The following is a 20,191-nucleotide window of genomic DNA, read 5'->3' as shown; positions in this document are numbered from 1 at the left end:
TTAAAATAATTAGGAGAACATCATTGTTCAATCAAATAGGACACTCACTATTTTCGGCCGAAAACCATGCGCACTAGCAGGAATCACGATCGTCTATAAATAGTAAGTATACTATTTATAGTAAGTCACGAATTCTAAGAGTTTTAGTTGTAGTTTAATTCCAAAACTTCTTCCATGACTTAATATCCATATTTAAAAGGATATAAACTCATTTATTCATTCATCAATTAAATTACAAATTTTATAAATTTTATTTTCTATTTTTCTTATTTATTTTTTTCTCCGTGGATTCGAAAGTCTCCGTTAGGAGTCCAGAGAAACTCTGTGAATTCGGAGTAGTTATCCTTGAGGAAGACGGTGATCGACCTCGTCACGTTCATCCCTACATCATCTAAGGACTACGAGCGTAGTCTCGTTGAGATTAGCCTTTCATAAAGCTAACTTCATTGTCAGGGCGCAGGCCTACTGTAGCATTTGTGGTCAATAGAGTCTTATCATATGATTAGGGAAGGTAGAGAGCCAACCTCATCCCATCTTCTATATGTAAGGCCCCACAGCATTGCGGAGACATCCACTCATGTATGCTACAACTAACATGGTATCCTATCTTGATGGAGATTCCAGACACTCAAAAGATAAAGGACTCAAAATTATGACCAATAAGGATGTTCCTCAAAAGGGCAGTCCGCTCTTATTTTACCTTTCAATAAGGGTTTTTTTTTTTTTTTTCCAAAGATACAATCAAAGGCTAGCTAGTCTGAGACAACCTAGAATGACCCTTAAATTAATGAAAAGCCTCTTAGCATGGCAAACTTAGGCGTATAGGCATAAATCGCGCATATAATACAGCAATTGGAGCTAAGAACAATTTAATATTGAAGCACAAACTCTATGTATCTCGACTATCCAAAGAACTCTCTGCTACACACTGTCAATGCCTCACTAGTTACATGGCTACTGAATACCAATGCCTCTTCGATCAACATTGCAACACCAATAAATGGTTAGAGTGACACCCAAGGATTAATTATGAAATGCTTGACGGCTAAAGAAATGCCACAATTCCCACAATAGCTTTCAGGCAACAAACACACATCTTCCTATAAATGGTAATAATCATCTAACAAAGAAAAGACTCATTTTGTTCAAAAACAAAAAATAAAAATAAAATTTGATCACTCCACTGGAGACTATTTGAAATATACTTATCTGGTCCTTAATTATGCCACGGTGTTAGACTGAGGTAGGACGAGGATCGAGCACATTCCTAATGCGTATGGAATGGAAGAAGCCTAAGGAGAAATTGACAAAAATTCAGTATAGTTCGACTGGTTTACCTTTGTGGTCGACAGGTTGAAATTCCACCAGAAATTCCAGATTGCTTGTTGGCTAATTTCTGTCGGTTTAGACAAGTCAAATATTGTTCATAGGTCTATTTGACAAGTCAACTTACTGTTCGACAGGTCAACAGAACAATTTGACAGGTCGACAAAACTGTTTGACAGGTCGAAATACTGTTTAACAGGTCGAAAATTATAGAATTTTCGATTTAAATCCCTAAACACTTTTGAGTTGTTTCGACCTGTCTAGTCGATAGGTCAACGGATGGTAGAAATTTACACGTTTTTCAAATTTTGTTTCCTTATTTGAAGTTATTCTATTTTCTCTTGTGGATTCAAGAAATCTCTTGTGGATTGAAGAGGATCTTGTGAATTTAAGACGTTTATCAATCTAGGAAGACAGTGCTTGACCTCATCACATTCTCCCATGCATCTGTTTGATATTAGAGCTAGGCTTTCTCCTTGGATCTATGGCTTCTAAGGACAATTTGGGCAACATTCACATGAACGATGCTCCAGGAATTTTTCTATAACAATGACGACTTTCGAAGCGGTGTAGTGAGAAAATCGACAAGTCATGTAAGGGTTGCAGGCTGCTATCGATCGTATGACGGAGGCCTTAGGATAGCTCCATATTTGTGGTGATGATCCGCCCCCGGTAGGCGTTGAAATTCATAATCGTGTCGATCGCAGGGTGATGCTGGCAATGAATCGCAAAATCACGCTTGAGGAGGTGCGATCCAACAATGAGGAGATCGATGACACGATCATCCAACATCTCTGACGAGGCGGTGATCGAGTAGATCAGATGGATCGAGGCTTCAGGATGAAAGTCGATATTCCTATCTTCAACAGCCAACTCTACATCGAGGATTTCCTCGATTGGCTGCTTAAAGTTGAATGCTTCTTTGACTACATAGACATCTCTGAGGAGAAGAAGATTAAATTGGTGGCATACAAGTTGAAGGGTGAAGTTTTAACTTGGTGGGAACTACTTCAACTCGAGCGGATGAGACAGATGAAAGTGTAAATCCACACGTGACCGTGGATGATGCAATTATTGCACCCACAATTCCTCCCTTAAGATTACGATCAAGTATTGTTCCAATAATACTAATTTTTTTGGCAAGGAGCCAATTAGTGATGGATTATGTAGAGAAATCTCATTGTTTGTCAGCGAGAGCCGACCTAGTCAAGAAGTTGCGACAGGCCGCCAGATTCATTAGTAGAGTATGTGTGACCCCTGTAGAAACTGAGAACCAATCTAAGACTTTTAAAGTGGAGGGGAAGTCCCTCATAAACGAACGAGCACTTATCAAACACTCTAAGGAGATGGGAGTGATAATGGTATTAATAGAAAAGGAAGCGGATGAGGAGTTCGTGAGCATTCCAAAAGATATAAAGCCAATGGTGTAGGAGTTCAAGGCCATTGTGCCCGCTGAACTTCCTGATGAATTCTCTCCTATGCGAGAGATTGGTCTTTCTTAGGTTTAGTATACTTCAACAACATAAAGAATCAATTTATCGACTAGGCCCAATTTGAGGTTGTGTATGCCTGAGTTCCTAAACCTACACTCGACTTGTTTTCATTGTCTAAACTATAAAAAATGAGTGTTGTGGCGAAGAATATGGCAGTTCAAGTAGCAACTATTCATGCTTATATATAGGAAAAATCAAAGAAGCCTACTGTAGAGTATAAGGAAGATGTTAATAAATGTCGGCACCTGAATTTGAGTATGTATTGTGAACCAAGTCCTTTAAAGACAAGAGGAAGTTAAACATTTATTGTGAAACAAACTCGAGGATGAGTTTTTTCAAGTGGAGAGTCTGATGTAGGACAAAGATCAAGCATGTTCGTAACACACATGGTACGAAAGAAGCCCAAGGAGAAAATGCCAAAATTTTAGTATAATTCGATCGGTTGACCTTTGTAGTCGACAGGTCAAAATTTCACTAAAAATTCCAGATTGCTTGTTGTCTAATTTCTCCCAGTTTCAATAAATCGAAATACTGTTAGCAGTTCTATTCGACAGGTCGATAGAATTATTTGACAGGTCAAAATACCATTCGAAAGGTCGATAAAATGGGTTGATGGGGCGAAAATTATAGAATTTTTAGTTTAAATCTCTGGACACTTTTTTATGTTTAAACCTATCGACTTGATAAGTCGACAACAGGTCAATAGACGATGGAAATTTACACATTTTTTAGAATTTTTTTCTTATTTGATTAGAACTCTTTGATTGTATTTTTAAGGTTTGTTTAGGGTTATTTAATGAGGTTAAACTCATTTTTTTAAGGAATCAATTATCCTTCGATCTATAAAATTCTTAGAAGTTATTCTATTTTTTGTCATCAATTTGAGAGGTTTCTCGTGGATTCAAGAGGGTCTTGTGGATTTAAGACATTTATTGATCGAGGAAGACGGTGCTCAACCTCATCACATCCTCCCAGCGTCATTGACTCACAAGAGTTTTAATATGAGGTCCTAGGTTTGAGTACTTATTGTGGTGAAATCCTTATATATATAAATATACTTATCTCTGTCTCACCTTAATGGAAAAAAATGCCCAGTTGATTGTTCCTCTAAAGCTTTATTGAAGAGGAAAGATATTAACATTCATTGAGCAAGGCCCACAAAAAGAAAGAGGCCCCACCTATCCTATAAACACTAAAAAAGGAACAAAATAGTAGAAGTCTAACAAAGGAAAAGGAGCTAACTACAGGAGAATTTAAAAACAGGACAATAGCAAAAACCAAAAATTGAGGCTTGCATTCAAGAACCTAAGCATAGGCCTCAAACTAGATAACAACAAATAGAGTCCCCACCTGTTAAAGCTACTACGCATACTATGTCATGTTGCGCAGCACGCCAACACCGCAGTGAGTCTAGATCCAATCTCAGGCCTCACCCACAAACGATAAACAAGAAGAAATATAAACTAGAAATAGATCAAAGCATTCAAAACAAACCACAAGACAAGATATAGGTAAAAAAACCCCAAACTAGGGTAAAAAACCACGGATGCAAACTTCCACTATGAAGAACGAAGATTACAAAGCAATATACTAACCTCTCCCTTAGAAGCACATAGAAAACCCTTTGCCCACACCTTAGAATAATTTTTTCTTACTTTTTCTCTATATGAAAAACCCTAGGAACCCCTGTTTATAGTTTAGGAAACTCCCCTTTTCGCATCCCAGTTGCGAAAGGACTTGCAACACGAAATCTGCGCAAAATACAAGAATGAATCTACATAACCTCGATTGGTCGCGCAACCTGCACGACCGGTAGAGAGGACCCCACGACTGGTCGTGAATAGGCTACGACCGGTCGAACACCTCGGGATCAAAAAACAGTGCTCGCTGGACTTTGAGTCTAGCCGGTCCACGACTGGTCGAGCTGAACCCTACGACTGATCGAGCATGGCTCACGACCGGTCGAGGACGGTTCTAGATGTGGCTCCACATCTTAACAATCTCCCACTTGGAGACACATCACCTTAAACATTCGTCTTCTTCATCCGGAGTGCATCACATCCCTGTCTTCGAGCCTAAAGACCAATCAAAGTTGAACAGAGCTTCAGCTTCTCCCGTGTGACCGCCTTTGTCAGCATATCTATAGGATTCTCACTTGTATGAATCTTCTCCAAAGAAATCGATCCATCTTCCAATAACGAACGAATGAAGTGATATCTGATGACAATATGCTTGGTCCTTGAATGAAAGGCTAAATTCTTAGCCAAGTGTATTGCACTCTGACTGTCACTGTACATCTTGCAACCTGCTTGCTTCTTCCCCAACTCTTCCAAGAAACCTTGCATCCACACCATCTCCTTGCACGCTTCTATAGCCGCAACATATTCTGCTTCTATCGTACTGATAGATACTATCTTCTGTAACTGAGAGACCCAACTGACTGCAGCACTACCTAGAGTAAAGACATAACCTGTAGTGCTTCTTCTACTGTTGATGTTTCCTACCAAATCTGAATCCACATAGCCCTGTAGCTTAATTTCTGATCCACCATAGCACAGCCCTATATCCTTAATACCTACCAGGTATCTAAGAATCCACTTCACAACTTCCCAATGTTCCTTCCTAAGGTTGTTCATAAACCAGCTAACAACTCTCACTGCTTGAGCAATATCTGGCCTCGTGCTCACTATAGCATACATGAGACTCCTAATAGCTGACGCGTATGGGACTTTAGCCATGTAGTCTCGTACCTCCTGCGTCTTTGCACCTTGCTCCTTAGATAGCTTGAAGTGGTTGGCTAATGGAGTGCTAACCGGCTTAGCACCTCCCACATTGAATCGATCAAGTACCTTGGCTATATACTCTGCCTGTGATAAAACCAATTTCTTATTTTTCCTATCACGCTTTATCCTCATGTCTAGGATTTGTTTTGCAGCTCCTAAATCCTTCATGGCAAATTCTCTAGACAGTTATCTTTTGAGATCTGAGATATCATTTATGCTTGAACCAGCCACAAGCATATCATCAACGTACAGAAGAAGGATGATGTATGACGTATCAAACTTCTTTAAATAACAACAATGGTCTGCATGACATCTCCTATAATTGTTTCCCGACATGAAACTGTCGAATTTCTTGTACCACTGCCTCGGGGCCTTCTTCAGGTCATATAGACTCTTCTTCAATCTGCACACTTTGTTCTCCTTTCCTGGTGCCATGTATCTTGTCGGCTGATGCATATATATCTCTTCTTCAAGGTCCCCATGAAGAAAGGTTGTCTTAACATCTAGCTGCTCTAGATATAAGTCCTCTGTAGCCACTATACTCAAGATCATACGAATCGTAGACATTTTCACCACAGGTAAAAATATTTCATTGAAATCGATACCTGCCTTTTGTTGAAACCCTTTCACAACCAGTCTAGCCTTGTACCGTTTCGAACCATCGTGCTCCTCCTTCAATCTGTAAACTCACTTGTTATGAAGAGCATTCTTACCCATAGGTAGTGTGACTAGCTCCCATGTACGATTGGACTCAAGGGAGTCCATCTCCTTATCCATGGCCTGCTCCTACTTAACCCGTGTATCTGTCTTTAATGCCTCTTCAAAACATTCTGGTTCACTATTATCTGTCAGCAGTAGATAATGTAAGGAGGGTGAGTATCAGACCGTGGGTCTCCTCTCCTGAGTAGACCTCCTCACAACCGATGTATGCGGCTCTGCCTCATAATGCTCCTGTGCATGATCATCATGTGGCATTGTAACACCCGCGTCCTGTAACTCTTCCATCTCTATAAATTCTTTCTCCTTGGCCTTATTCTCCTGCACACTGTCCTTATGCATCACTTTTTCATTGAAGACTACGTCCTTGCTTCTGATGATTTTTTATTTTCTGCATCCCAAAACCTGTAGCCAAAATCATGCTACCCGTAGCCTATAAACGTGCACCTCCTGGACTTCCATCCAGCTTGTTTCTGTACTCTACATCAATGTGAACATATGAAGTGCAACCAAATACTTTGAGATGTGCAAGGTTCACTTCTTTCCTAGTCCACATTTCTTCTGGTAGCCCACCATCCAATGGTGCTGAGGGACTTCTATTGATGAGATATGCGACAGTATTCACAACATCTGCCCAAAAGGTCTTGGGCAACCTTGCATGTATCCTCATGCTCCTGGCGCACTCAAGGATGGTCCTGTTAATGCGCTTAGCCACACCATTCTGCTGTGGTGTCTCTAGAATTGTTTTCTGATGTTTGATTCCATTTGTTGCACAATACTCCTCAAATCTCTTATCATAGTACTCTCCCCTATTATCAGATCTGAGACATTTTACTGTTCTACCTATCTCATTTTCTACCATAACTTTTCACTTCTTAAATACCTCAAATATGTTAGATTTGTGCTTTAAGAAATAGACCCATAGTTTTCTACTAGCATCATCAATAAAGGAAATAAAATAACGTGAGCTACCAAGAGATGATACCTGTGCCGGTCCCCACACATCAGTGTGTACAAGCTCCAACAGATGCGTCTTTGGAGTGCGTCCTGTCTTCTTGAAACTTACTCTCTTCTACTTTTCATATACACAGTCCTCGCAGAATTCTAAGTCCATAAACTTCAGCCCTGGTAGCTTCTCTTTTGACAATAGCACTTTCATCCCTTTCTCACTCATATGTCCCAACCTCTGATGCCATAACTGCCCATTCACTCCAGTTGATGCGACTGAGAGTGAACAATATGATCCTGAAGTCACGTATAAAGTACCTTCCTTTTTCCCTCGAGATATCACCAAGACACCTTTTGTGATCTTCTAGGAATCACTAGTGAATGTCGTCACATAACCGATATCGGCTAATTACCCCACTGAGATCAAGTTACGTTTCAAACTCGGTACATGTCTGACATCCTTCAATTTCAAAACCGTTCCGTCTTTCTAATTGATATGAACGTCTCCCTTTCCAACAATACTACACGGCTCATCATCACCCAAGTAGACTCTCCCAAAGTCACCTGACACATAATCACGCAGAACTTCCTTACATAAAGTGGCATGAAATGAAGCACCTGAGTCTATAACCCAAGACTCATTCCTCGCATCAAGAGACAAGATTAAGGCATCTGTGTCACTCTCCTCAGATAGATTCACTAAATCCTTCCCGCCTTGAGAGCTTCCTTCTTGTTTCTTGAGCATCCTACAATCACGTTTCATGTGCCCCTTCTTGCCGCAATGCCAACACCCATTTTTATCTTTCGGTCCCTTAGACTTTTTCCTCGACTTAGAATGCCCGTGTTTATTGCCTCCTTTGTTCAGCGATCTTCTTCTTCCTTCAACATTTAGAGCATTCCCTGAATCCCGTGAAACTCCTGATGCCTTGCTTTTAGATTCTTCGCTGAGAATTAGACTGACCACATCATCAAATTTCAACTTTGTCGACCCTGAAGAATTGCTCACAGCAATCACCAAACCATCCCATCTGTCTGGTAAACTAGATAAGATCAATGACGCCCTTACCTCATCCTCGAAAACAATGCCAACGGATTCCAATTGGCTCATGACTGTATTGAACTCATTTAGATGTTCAGTCATGCTCTCACCATCTGACATCTTCATATTGAATAACTGTTTCATAAGATGAACCTTGTTGGATGCTGAGGGTTTTTCATACATGGTAGCTAGGGCTTCCATTAATTCTTTTGTCGTTTTTACCTTGGATATATTGAAGGCGACGCTCTTAGACAAAGAGAGTCGGATCGTTCCTAAAGCCTTCCTATCTAGTAAAAACCATTCATCATCTGTCATATTTTCTAGTTTCTTCTCTTTTCCTCCTAGAGGAATATAGAGGTCCTTCTGATACAGATAATCTTCCATCTGCATCTTCTAGAAGACAAAGTTTGAACCATCAAACTTCTCAATTCTAGTTTTCCCTTCTTCCGTCATCGCTCCCAATAGAACTAAACCAAAAGCTCTAATACTAGTTGTTGCGCAGCACGCTAACAACGCAGTGAGCCTAGATCCAATCTCAGGCCTACCCACAAACGATAACCAGGAAGAAATATAAACTAGAAATAGATCAAAGTATTCAAAACAAACTACAAGACAAGATATACATGAAAAAACTCCAAACTAGGGTAAAAAACCACGGATGCAAACTTCCACTATGAAGAACGAAGATTATAAAGCAATATACTAACCTCTCCCTTGGAAGCACATAAAAAATCCTTTGCCCACACCTTAGAATAACTTTTTCTTTCTTTTCTTTATATGAAAATCCCTAGGAACCCCTGTTTATAGTTTAGAAAACTCTCATTTCCGCATCCCAGTTGCGAAAGGACTTGCAACACGAAATCCGCGCAAAATTGCGGAACGAATCTGCGTAACCTCGACTGGTCGTGCAGCCTGCACGACCAGTCGAGAGGACCCCACGACCAGTCGTAAATGGGCTACGACTGGTCGAACACCTCGGGATCAAAAAGTAGTGCTCGCTGGACTTTGAGTCGAGCTGGTCTACGACAGGTCGAGCCGGACCTACGACCGGTCGAGGATGGCTCACGACTGGTCGAGGACGGTCCCAGATGTGGCTCCACATCTTAACATGTCAGGCCTTGCAGCCATCGACCTGACTGACAATCATTAAAGAGATGGGCTAAGCCTAATCCACTGCATTGGCGACATGGCCACATCCAACAAAGTCAGGGGATCTCCAGACGACAGCGACCAAAACTCGGCCCATTCAACTACCACCTCAAGAAAACTTCACTATCAAATTATGACTGCCCATTGAACCATTAGAGCTGTAAGGCTAGCCGCATTAACAAATAAAACATATCACCAGGAAGCACGATCTAGCAAATCAGCTAAAGCCAGTAGTAATAGGTCATTGCGGGGGAAAATAAGGATAGAGAAGAGTTGAACTACTACTACCCCCAGTAACTAAAGCTAACCATCAGCAGGCTTTAAACATCATGCAAAAACCAACACATGTCAGCACATAGGACAAGAAACATAAGAACCCCGAGGATGCAACACTGCGATCTGGATACAACCACAACCCGACCTATAACATCTCCCCAAATTCTCCGAATTTAGAGAAGAACACCTTCGGCCTTGATAGAACAAAAGGAAAGAAAGCTAAAATGCAGCCCCCAAAAGCTATGCATTTCAATGCAACAAAAAATACAAAATATTTGGTGAACAAGCTTAGGAGATCCATTGAAATTGGACTTGCCTGCCAATTTTCTTGTTAAAAATAAGTGCATTGCATGTATTTGTGACAGTTAATAATCTTAAATCTTAGCTATTCATTGCTAGGGCTTTGAGAATAAAAAGTAGGTGGTTAGAAGAAAATAATATCTGAAGAAATATAAAAAAAATCATTCGGTAAAAGAATAAATTGGTTGGTTCTTAGTTTTTACCTACTAACCATGCAGAGTGGGACTTAATAGATGAATGATCCAAATCTAATAATAAACCTATTACCCATTTAATATTATAAGCAATTGTTACATTTGTCCTTTTGTTTCCATTTACACACAATGGGTTAAAAATTTACGACATTAAACTTTTTTTTTTGTCCTAGTAACTATTGAGACCATCTGAGTAATTAGCTAGGATTTTTCCATGCATGGCTTATGTGATATGTAATATGGACACTCTCTTGACTCGGGTCAAGCTAGCTTGCATCCCCTCAATAAATTTTGTACTCGGTAGTGGCGCAGTCAGGGATGTGATGAGGTCGATCACCATCTTCTTCAAGGGATAACTACTCTGAATCCATGAAGCTCTCTGGACTCTTCACAGAGCTTCCTCGAATCCACGAGGGATAAAAGCAGGAATAATTCATAATAAATTTGAAATAAATTAATTAATTATAAAATAAAATAAAATAACATATCTTTAAATAAGGAACTAAAACCTAGGACGGAGTTTTAGACTTAGACTCCAACTCAAACACCCTAAAAATTTGACTTACTATAAATAGTAAAGTTACGATTTATAGATGGCCTCTATTCCTACTAGACTTTGTGGTTTTCAGACAAAAATAGTAAGTGTCCATTTTGGCCCAACCACATTATTCTCCTACATTTTCTATTCCCTTTTCATGTTGGGCATGACTTACAACTCAAAGGATTAAAAGTTAAACTTGAACTAAAACTTACTATTTATAGTAAAAACAAAACTAAATGAGACTTTTGACCATCAATCTGATGGAATCTTACAAATGCAGCATGGGAAACTTGGCATAGTTGGTTGGTTGGCTTAAGTATGTCCTCCTACCCCAAAATCATATATAATATGTTGAAAAACTCATCCCATTTTGCAAGATATGATTGATTTAAGGTTCTGACAATCTAGATCGTTTCCACCTCCGATCGGGCCTTCTCTGGTCCATCCTTACCATGAAAGTGTATGGGACTTGCTCTACATCCGTTTCCTCCACTTCAAAAGAACTCGACCTTGAGTTCTCGTTCAGCTTCGGTTCATTATATCCAATCAAGTTTGCAACATTAAAAGTACGCGAGATTTCAATGTCATTTGGAAGATCAACAACATAAGTGTTGTCATTGATCTTTCGATGGATCACTACCAATCAAATCTTCTTGTTCTTCAACTTGTTGTAGGTCCCGGTTAAAAATCTCTCATGGCGTAGATGAAGCATATCATTGGCACCCACTTTGAACACCTTTTACCACCGATACTTGTCGGCTTACTCCTTATACTTGTCATTTAAAGCTTGTAACTTGGCTTACACATCCATATGAATACCCCTGATTCGGTCCGCCATATGTTCAGCTGTAATGCTCATGCCTGGGAGTTTGGGCAAAGGGACCAAGTCAAGTGTATTGTGGGGCACTTGACCATAAACAATATGGAACAGGGAATTCCCTGTTAAGTGGTTCACCATACTATTGAATGAAAACTTCACTTGAGACAAGGTTAAATCTCACTGTTTCGACTCGGAACCTTAAATACACTAGAGGAGATTTCCCAACATATGATTTACAACTTTATTCTGCCCATCGATATGCGGTGGTAGGCATTACTGAACTGAAATCGTGTACTGAACGGATTATATAAAGTCCGTCAAAAGTGGTAATGAACTTCATGTCACAGTTAGAAGTAATGGTCTTGGGAACCCCATGATCGTAATTACCAAGAAGGAATTGTGATCGAAGAAGGCATCTCATTCGTGGTTATGACTAAATAGGCGTTTTGTTCTGTTGAGCACGTGAGAGCTGTAATTGTTCTCACCATGTAAAAGTATTGGATTTCTTCCAGCACGTCCATGTAATAAAAAATATCATTATACTTTGGCTAACCAATCGAGGAAATCTTCTATACGCAATAAGTCATTAAACTTGAAAAGTTCGACATTACCTTGATAATCTCTTTCAACACAATCTAGTCAATCGTTTACACAAACCGGTTGTCAGGTAATAACGACACCGACGTCATCGTCACTGTAGCTCAACTCATCTTGGATAGCCCTGTGATTTACCTCTGGAAGCGCTCTATATAAAACAAGGTATGTCGTACAAAGATCATGGGTGGCTAACATCACCTTAGGCTAAGGGCTGAATTAGTGCATCCGTAATACAGTCGAGGGTTGCATGTAGCCTTTGCATAGTCCACTGACTCTCTCAGTGGAAATCTTTTATTCTTTCCGATAGATAACAAATCCCTGGATCACCGTTCATAGGATTTTGTTCCATTTCGTTGTTAGTTGTTATCGGCCTTAGGGGAGTCCATGCTCTAATACCACTTGGCGCAGGGAAGGATGTGATGAGGTTGATCACTGTCTTCCTTGGGGGATAACTACTATGAATCCATGGAGCTCTCTAGATTCCTCACAAAGCTTCATCGAATCCACGATGGATAAAAGAAGGAATAATTCCTAATAAATTCGAAATAACTTGATTGATTATATAATAATAATAATAATAAATAACTTGATTGATTATAAAATAATAATAATAATAATGAAATTGCGACTCTTTAAATAAGGAACTCAAATTTATGACGGAGTTTTAGACTTAGACTCTAACTCAAACACCCTAAAAATGTGACTTACCATAAATAGTAAATTGTCTATAAAACTTAGATTCCAACTCCAACACCCTAAAACATGACTTACTATAAATAGTAAATTGTCTATAAAACATAGAATCCAACTCAAACACCCTAAATGTGACTTACTATAAATAGTAAACTTAGTATTTATAAATGATGTCTAATCCTACTAGACTTCATAGTTTTCCGCCAAAAATAGTAAGTGTCCAATTTGATCCAACCACATTATTCTCCTAACTTTTCTAAGCCATTTTCATACGGGGCACGACTTTTACAACTCAAATGATCGAAAGTTATACTCGAATTAAAACTTACAATTTATAGTAAAAATGAAACTAAACAGAACTTTTGACCATCGATCTTATGGAATCTCGCAATTCCGGCATGGAAAACCCGGCATAGCGGGTTGATTGGCCTAAGTATGTCCTCCTACCCAAAATCATATATAATATGTCCAAAAAGTCATCCCAGATTGAGAGATACAACTGATTTAAGGTTCCGACGGTCCGGATCGTTTCCGCCAACGATTGGGCCTTCTCTGGTCCATCTTTGCCATGAAAGTATCTGCGACCCACTCTACATCAGATAGGCCCTCTGATAATTAGGGGTGTTAATGGGCAGGGCTTGGGCCTGCAGATCGAGCAGCACTTTGAACAGGGCCAGCCAGACGGCCCAGCCCAGAACAGTTCAACATCCAGGCCTGGCCGTTGAAAGCCCTCCTGATAATATTGTCTGCTTGGAAAGGACAATAATTAATTAATATATTGAGTCAAATAAACACTTGGTTGTGTCTCTGAGTAAACCCAACCCAACTGGACATGGAGTAAAGTCGAGTTTCTGGGTCTTTGAGCAATGAGTTACAAAACACCATATGTCGTATCATAATTACATTGTAACAAGCCTTATGAAAACCTTTTATAACCTTGCAGGTAACACGGGTGTGTTGGCGTTAATGGAGAAAATTCTCAACACTGCTCCAGAAACAACGAAAGTGCTGGAAGGTAGTAGAAAAAATGTTGTGTCTGTGAAAATGCATAGTACTCAGCCAAATGACTACAAGCTTACAATGGCCATGGAGGAAGAGAGTAAAGAAGGAGAAGGTAAAGGAAATTGCAATTTCTTGTTCATTTCTTGTTCTAAGCCTAAATATGTTACGAGTTTTGATCCTTACAACTTATATGTAAGGCCCAATTGCTTGCCAGGCAATTCATACCCATAGTCAGTTTATGCCAGAGCATATCAAGATCATGGAGATTAGCCTGTGGATGGCACATAGCCTGAACATTATCCTGATCAGGAGATTTTAGCCATTCAAATAAATGGCCTACAAAAATGATGATATGACCTTCTTCATTCTTACCATCCACTTTTCATGCCCTTAATTTTTATTAATTTGATCATTCGGTCACCGTTTTTCTTAGGATCTGTGTTAAGTGTATACATTTGTACACGACATACAATTCACACACATGTACCAACGTTACATACTGTGATATATCAAAGTCATCCATGTGATTCTACTATGTTGTCACTTAGGTTTTGATTGAATTCTAAAAAGAAACTTGTTTTTAAGTTGTTTCCTAAAATTCACAAATAATTTTGACTTTCACTAACGGCCTAAAAGAACTCTATCTGTTGTCTTTCAAAAAGACGGTTATACCCTCTTAACCTCCCGTTCCTTATGCAAGGCTCATGAAATCCACTCTAGTGGGGCTACACCGTGGACTACACCATGGGCCCCACAACGATGTGTTTGCCTGATGCACATTATCCATCCTTCTTTGATCATGATTTCTGGGCATGGGTCCAAAAAATAAAAGCAGATCCAAATCTCATGTGGACCTATAATAGTTAATAATGATAATTAAATCCTACCATTAAAAAATGTTAGGCCCCATTATAATTCATTATAGCATTCCTATCTGTTGATTAGGAAACGTGGACCTAAATTAAGGGCCTATTGTAAGTCTTTGTTTCCCTCCAATGTGCTAGGCCCCCGAGAAGTTATCAAAGGTTGGCATTTAATCCTTTCCATTTCCTATGATGTGGTCTACTTGAGATTTGGATCTGCCTTTTATTTGGGCCAATTTCTGAAAATAAACTTGGAAACTGATCGGACAGTGTGGATGTACCACATATATCATGATGGGCCCACAGCTTGTGAAACTCCAAAGGGAATGTGGTGATGGAGGAGCACCACTTGGCCACGACTTGGAACCAGCTAAGGCCGATTTCTTGACAAAGGCTTTTGGCAGGAGGCTCTTAACCGCAGAAGTTATGTAGGGCCCACCATAACGTTTGTAAGAAATCCACCATGTTCATCTGTATTTCGAGTTCATTTTACAATATGCGTTAAAAAATGAGCTGGATCCAAGACTGAAGTGGGCCATACAAGAGGAAACAGGGATTGCACTGCAACTATTGAAATATTTATATGGTCAAGGAAGTTGTATCATGATTACTTTTTTTTGTGTTTTTAGTTCATCCCACTTGGAATGAACTTATAAATGGCTTGAATTGCCTATAAACATCAAGGTGTAGCTTAGGAAGGTTTCAACGATAGGAATTTTATTTCCCAGTTTACCCTATCATGTGGTCCACTTGAGTCTTGGATCTAGCTCATTTTCTGTCGCATGTCCTAAAATAAGCTCGCAAAATTGGAGGAGTCACGAATTACTCACAGACATCACCGTGGGCCCCACCTAGCTTACCATTAGAGCATCTCCTTGCCAAAGGCTTTTGCAGGAAACCCGCATAGGAACCATCCATGTGTGGTGTTGGCCTACCAAGGTTTTGACCGTGGGTGCCGGGTGGTGGTGTGGCCCTAGAAAGGTTTCAACAGTGGATGTCATTATCCCCACTTTCCTGCAGTTTGTTCCACTTGAGATCTACCCTGCTTTCCTATGGAAGAGGGGGTTGCAACATTCGGGCATTCGAGCGGGCCATAGAGAGAATGGTTTTTATTGGGTATTTCATTTTGAGATTTGATTTAATGGTAAAATTAATGTCATTTCAAAAATACAGTATAAAATACATACTGATATTAGATGGTGTATGGTTTTTTTTTTTTTTTTTTTTGCTAACGGTAAAAAACAGAGACGGATTTTTTAAAAAGTTCAAAAGCAAGTTTAAAATACTGTTGCCACTCCAGCATGTATCCAATGACCATATATAACGTACTCTGAGAGAATAGCTTTTAGCATCGCACTGACGTAGAATGGAATTTTGAAACTTACATACATGGCAGTGTTATCAAGTTTTCACAATTAATTTTGTTCGGTAAGCGTTTCAAATAATGAGACGTTCCATGCCAGTTTGATGGTGACTTTACATGGTTTTCTAGAACTGGAAGCTGAATTCCACTTTGGCACACGTGTCTATTACGAATGAGTGGGAGATGTTGGCAAGTAGGACCCAAGATGTCCAGGTGGCACCATATACATAAATGAAACCTACCACTTTTGTGCGGTGATCTCAAGAACTTCTCCTTTGGAAAACGTCTCCCCTTAACCACACATTTCCTTAACTCCCTTCATAAGGATCTCTTGAAACCTCCTACACAACTTTAGCATTCCATTATGGGCATGAAACCCATGATTGTGCGGGCTCTTTTGGAAAACATATATTTTTAAATGATTTTTTAAATTGGATAAAATGAAACTTTTGATTTTAAATTCACTTTTTTCAAAATTGTGCTATTATGTTTAGTACATCTATTTACATGCATACATGTCAACAACTGAAATCAAGATTTCCTTAAACTAAGATTTTCTTATGTCAAATTTTCATAACTCTTCTTAAGGAAATTTCACAAAAAAATTCCTGTACTCCTTTCACCTAAATCTCGTGCAACCTTTTACGCACAAATCTAAGAGCTTGTTTGATTGGTTGTAATTACATGTAGTCGAAATGTAAGTAAGAAATAATTATTTTCTTGGGCATTTCCTGAATAGGCACGACTTGTGAAATGAGTCATGAATTGTGTGAAATTGGGTACCATACCACGTGTCAAACCTCTATGGTCTCACCATGATATGTGTTTCATACGTGTTGTTGCTGTCCATTCATTTTGCCAACTTATTTTAGGGCACGGGCCCAAAAACAAAGCAAATCAAAAACTCAAGTAGCACAAGATGGAATAATGACATCCATTTGAACACACTGTTTTCTGTGATGTGATCTACTTGATCTTTGTATCCACAATTTTTCCCTCAGACCCTAAAATGGTATGAAAAAAAAAAATTTTAATTAATAAATGACACATACATCATGGCGGGGTTTATAGAGTTTTGGCTTGAAAAGAGGTTGAATTTTGCCCTCTTTTCCTTCTAAACAGCAAGCAAAAGTTATCATTACACTTTTACCACCAATTACGTATTAGGCATATTTCCAACCAATAATAAAAAAAAAAAACAACCTGCATCTAGCAACCTATTATACGTCCATGGGAGTCACCGGCTTTTAAATTATCATGTTGTCATGGGAGTCACCGGCTTTTAAATTATCATGTTGTCAACTACATTTGATCATTCCTCGTGAGTGTGTCTAAAACTAGCATGCTTGAACCATATCAATCGTAGGGAGAAAAACTCAAGCTCAACTCCAGCTCATGGCCAGCTAATTAAAACTTAGTCGTAAGACACAAATATATATAAACCTATTTGATCAATGTATATAATTGATATAAAAAAGTTATCTATGCATATTAATTATATCCTTATCTTCAATGCATCAAAGATACAAAATATTTGGTGAACAGGTTTACGAGATCCATTGGAATTTGACTTTGAGTTGCTCACCAATTTTCTTGTTAAATATAAGTGCATTGCATGTGTATTGGTGAGAGTCCTAGCTATTCACTGGTAGGGCTCTAAGAATAACAAGTAGGTGGTCAGAAAGAAAAATATATATGAAGAAAATATCAAAATTGGCTAGGTAAAAGAATATTTTCATTATTTCTGATTTTCTTTTCTTTTTTTTTTTTTTTTTCTTTTTCTTTTTTACCTGCTTATTGTGCATAGTGGGACTTAATCGGTGAATGTTCCAGATTTACTAATAAACCTTTTACCTATTCAATGTAAGCAATTGTTATTTGCACACCATGTCTTGAAAAGTTATGACATTAACCCATGTTTCTTTTTTCCTTTTTCTTTTTCTTGTGTGTGTGTATGTTTCAGTCCCATTTACTATTAAGACCAGCTGAATGCATGAAAAGCTAGGATTTATCCATGTATGGCTTATATGATATATGATAGGGAGACTCTCTTAACTCAGGAGCACTGGAGGCATCTCCTAATTTTCGTGCACCCATAGGCCCTCAAATAATATTTATGGCGGAAAAGGAAATAACTCATTAAATACTAGACGTTAGTCTCTTGTATTTGCTTGTGATTAAATGCTTCTCTTTATAACATTTACGAAACTCCGTTAATTTTTATACTTTCATCTTCATGAAGTAGTGTGCATCAGTTAACCACAAAAATCTCTTCCATCTGAGTTATCATATAATTTTTATTACACAGATAAACACGAGACTCCAATCTTAGTCGCTGCAAGGATGGGAGTGAAAGAGATGGTGCAAACTATTCTGAAATTGTATCCTATGGCCATTCAACTCATCAATCCAAAGGGCAAGAATGTTGTCTTACTGGCAGTCGAGAATAGGCAACCGAACGTGTACAAGTTCTTACTAGATAAATACTACAACGAAAGGGTGTTTAATATGATAGACTATGATGGTAACACTGCCTTACACCTTGCGGCAAGATATGGGAAAAATCGGCCATGGCTTATTCATGGTGCAGCACTACAATTGCAATGGGAGATCAAGTGGTACAAGGTACAACATTTCTCTCTCTCTCAGCATGTATAATGCATCTGAATTAGTTATAAGCATTCTCTACCCATGTGAAGCATACGTTTGGTATTTGATTATTTATATGTTGGGCCTACAATGAATAGGTTGTATTATAAATATCATAACACCGGGACGACCATAGCAGCCAATTGGAGGACTTTCATCAAGGTCCACCATGGTTGAATAATTTTTATAATAATTAATGTTTAATCAACTAAAGTCCTCCAACTAGGGCCTAGGATTATTACCATCGGCTTGCTGGGACATTATTATGCAAGATTTACTTGATGTAGTTTGACTTCTCTTTAGAGGAGGAAGCATTCCAAGAGCATTTACATCCTCCCTGATTTGCCTCATCCTGAAATCACAAAATCCAGCAAAGCTCTTAGATTATCGTCCGATTAGTCTTTCCAACTGTGTTTATAAAATTTTCTCCAAAGTTCTAGCTGTTCGATTGAATGCCATCTCACATAGGTTGATTTCAGATGAACAGTCAGCTTTTGTCCCAAGCCGCTCGATTGCGGAATCCATCGCTCTCGCCCATGAGTTATTCATGGACATCGATAGGAAGTTCGCGGTGGCAATCTGATTCTTAAGTTGGAATAGAGAAAGCAAATGATAGAGTGGACTAGAATTTTTTGAAGGAGGTCATTTATCACTTGGGGTTTTACTGCGATTAGGTAGCTTGGTGGAAAATTGTTGGGATAGTAGCTGGCTTTCTGTTTTAGTTCATGGAGACGCATGCAGATAGTTCAAATCAGAGAATGGGTTGCAGCAAGGCAACCCAATCTCTCCCTCTATTTTTATATCATCACGGTTGAGGCCTTCAGTACGGGTCTAAAAAGGTTGGCAGACAGGGGATTTTGTCCTCCTTTTAAGGTGCCAAGAGGCTGCCCCTTGGTTTCCCACTTGATGTTCGCTAACGATACTCTAATCTTCACTATAATAATGGGAGTTGTAGATCCCTTGAAGTAGTGTTGAACTTTATTTCCAGATTCTAGGCTATCTCAGGGAAGAAAGTTAACAAGTCTAAGAGCAATTTCTATGTGTCTTCTCAGATGCAGGAAAAGTTTTTTCATCCTCTCAGCCTCCCAATCAGAATTAAGGGTCAGGTCTACCTAGAAAACTCTTAGTTTTAATCAAGGATCAGCTCCGTTCACCTACCTAGGTGTCCCTATCTTCAAAGGGAGAGCCTTAAGGTCGTATTTCCGGCCTTTGGTAGAGAAGGTTCAGCTCAGAATTTTGGGGTGGAGGACCAAGTTGTTGTCCCAAGCGGGCCGCACCGCTCTGATCAACCATGCCCTTAATAGCATACCGGTTCATGTAATGGCAACAACCGATAACCCTTCTTCACTTCTCAGGGAGCATGATAAAGCCTGTGCAGATTTCTTTTGGGGCTGGGATGGGGTCCGCAGATGCTGGCATTAGCTGAGGTGGGAGCTCA

General features: G+C 39.2%; 1 protein-coding gene across 1 annotated transcript in view; it reads left to right on the top strand.

The window, feature by feature from the left end:
* Nucleotides 1-20,191, top strand: part of LOC131239716 (ankyrin repeat-containing protein ITN1-like) — a 154,449-nt gene that overhangs the window by 112,234 nt on the left and 22,024 nt on the right. Inside the window, exons 6-7 of the mRNA XM_058237552.1 lie at nucleotides 13,820-13,990; nucleotides 18,413-18,729. Of these exons, the coding sequence (XP_058093535.1) occupies nucleotides 13,820-13,990; nucleotides 18,413-18,729 (488 nt within the window). The remainder of the gene's footprint in view (nucleotides 1-13,819; nucleotides 13,991-18,412; nucleotides 18,730-20,191) is intronic.

This window comes from Magnolia sinica, chromosome 3 (assembly GCF_029962835.1).
Source record: "Magnolia sinica isolate HGM2019 chromosome 3, MsV1, whole genome shotgun sequence".
In the NCBI taxonomy this organism is placed as follows: domain Eukaryota; kingdom Viridiplantae; phylum Streptophyta; class Magnoliopsida; order Magnoliales; family Magnoliaceae; genus Magnolia; species Magnolia sinica.
The sequence above is the reverse complement of the archived record's forward strand: the minus strand, read 5'-3'. Positions and strand labels throughout refer to the sequence as shown.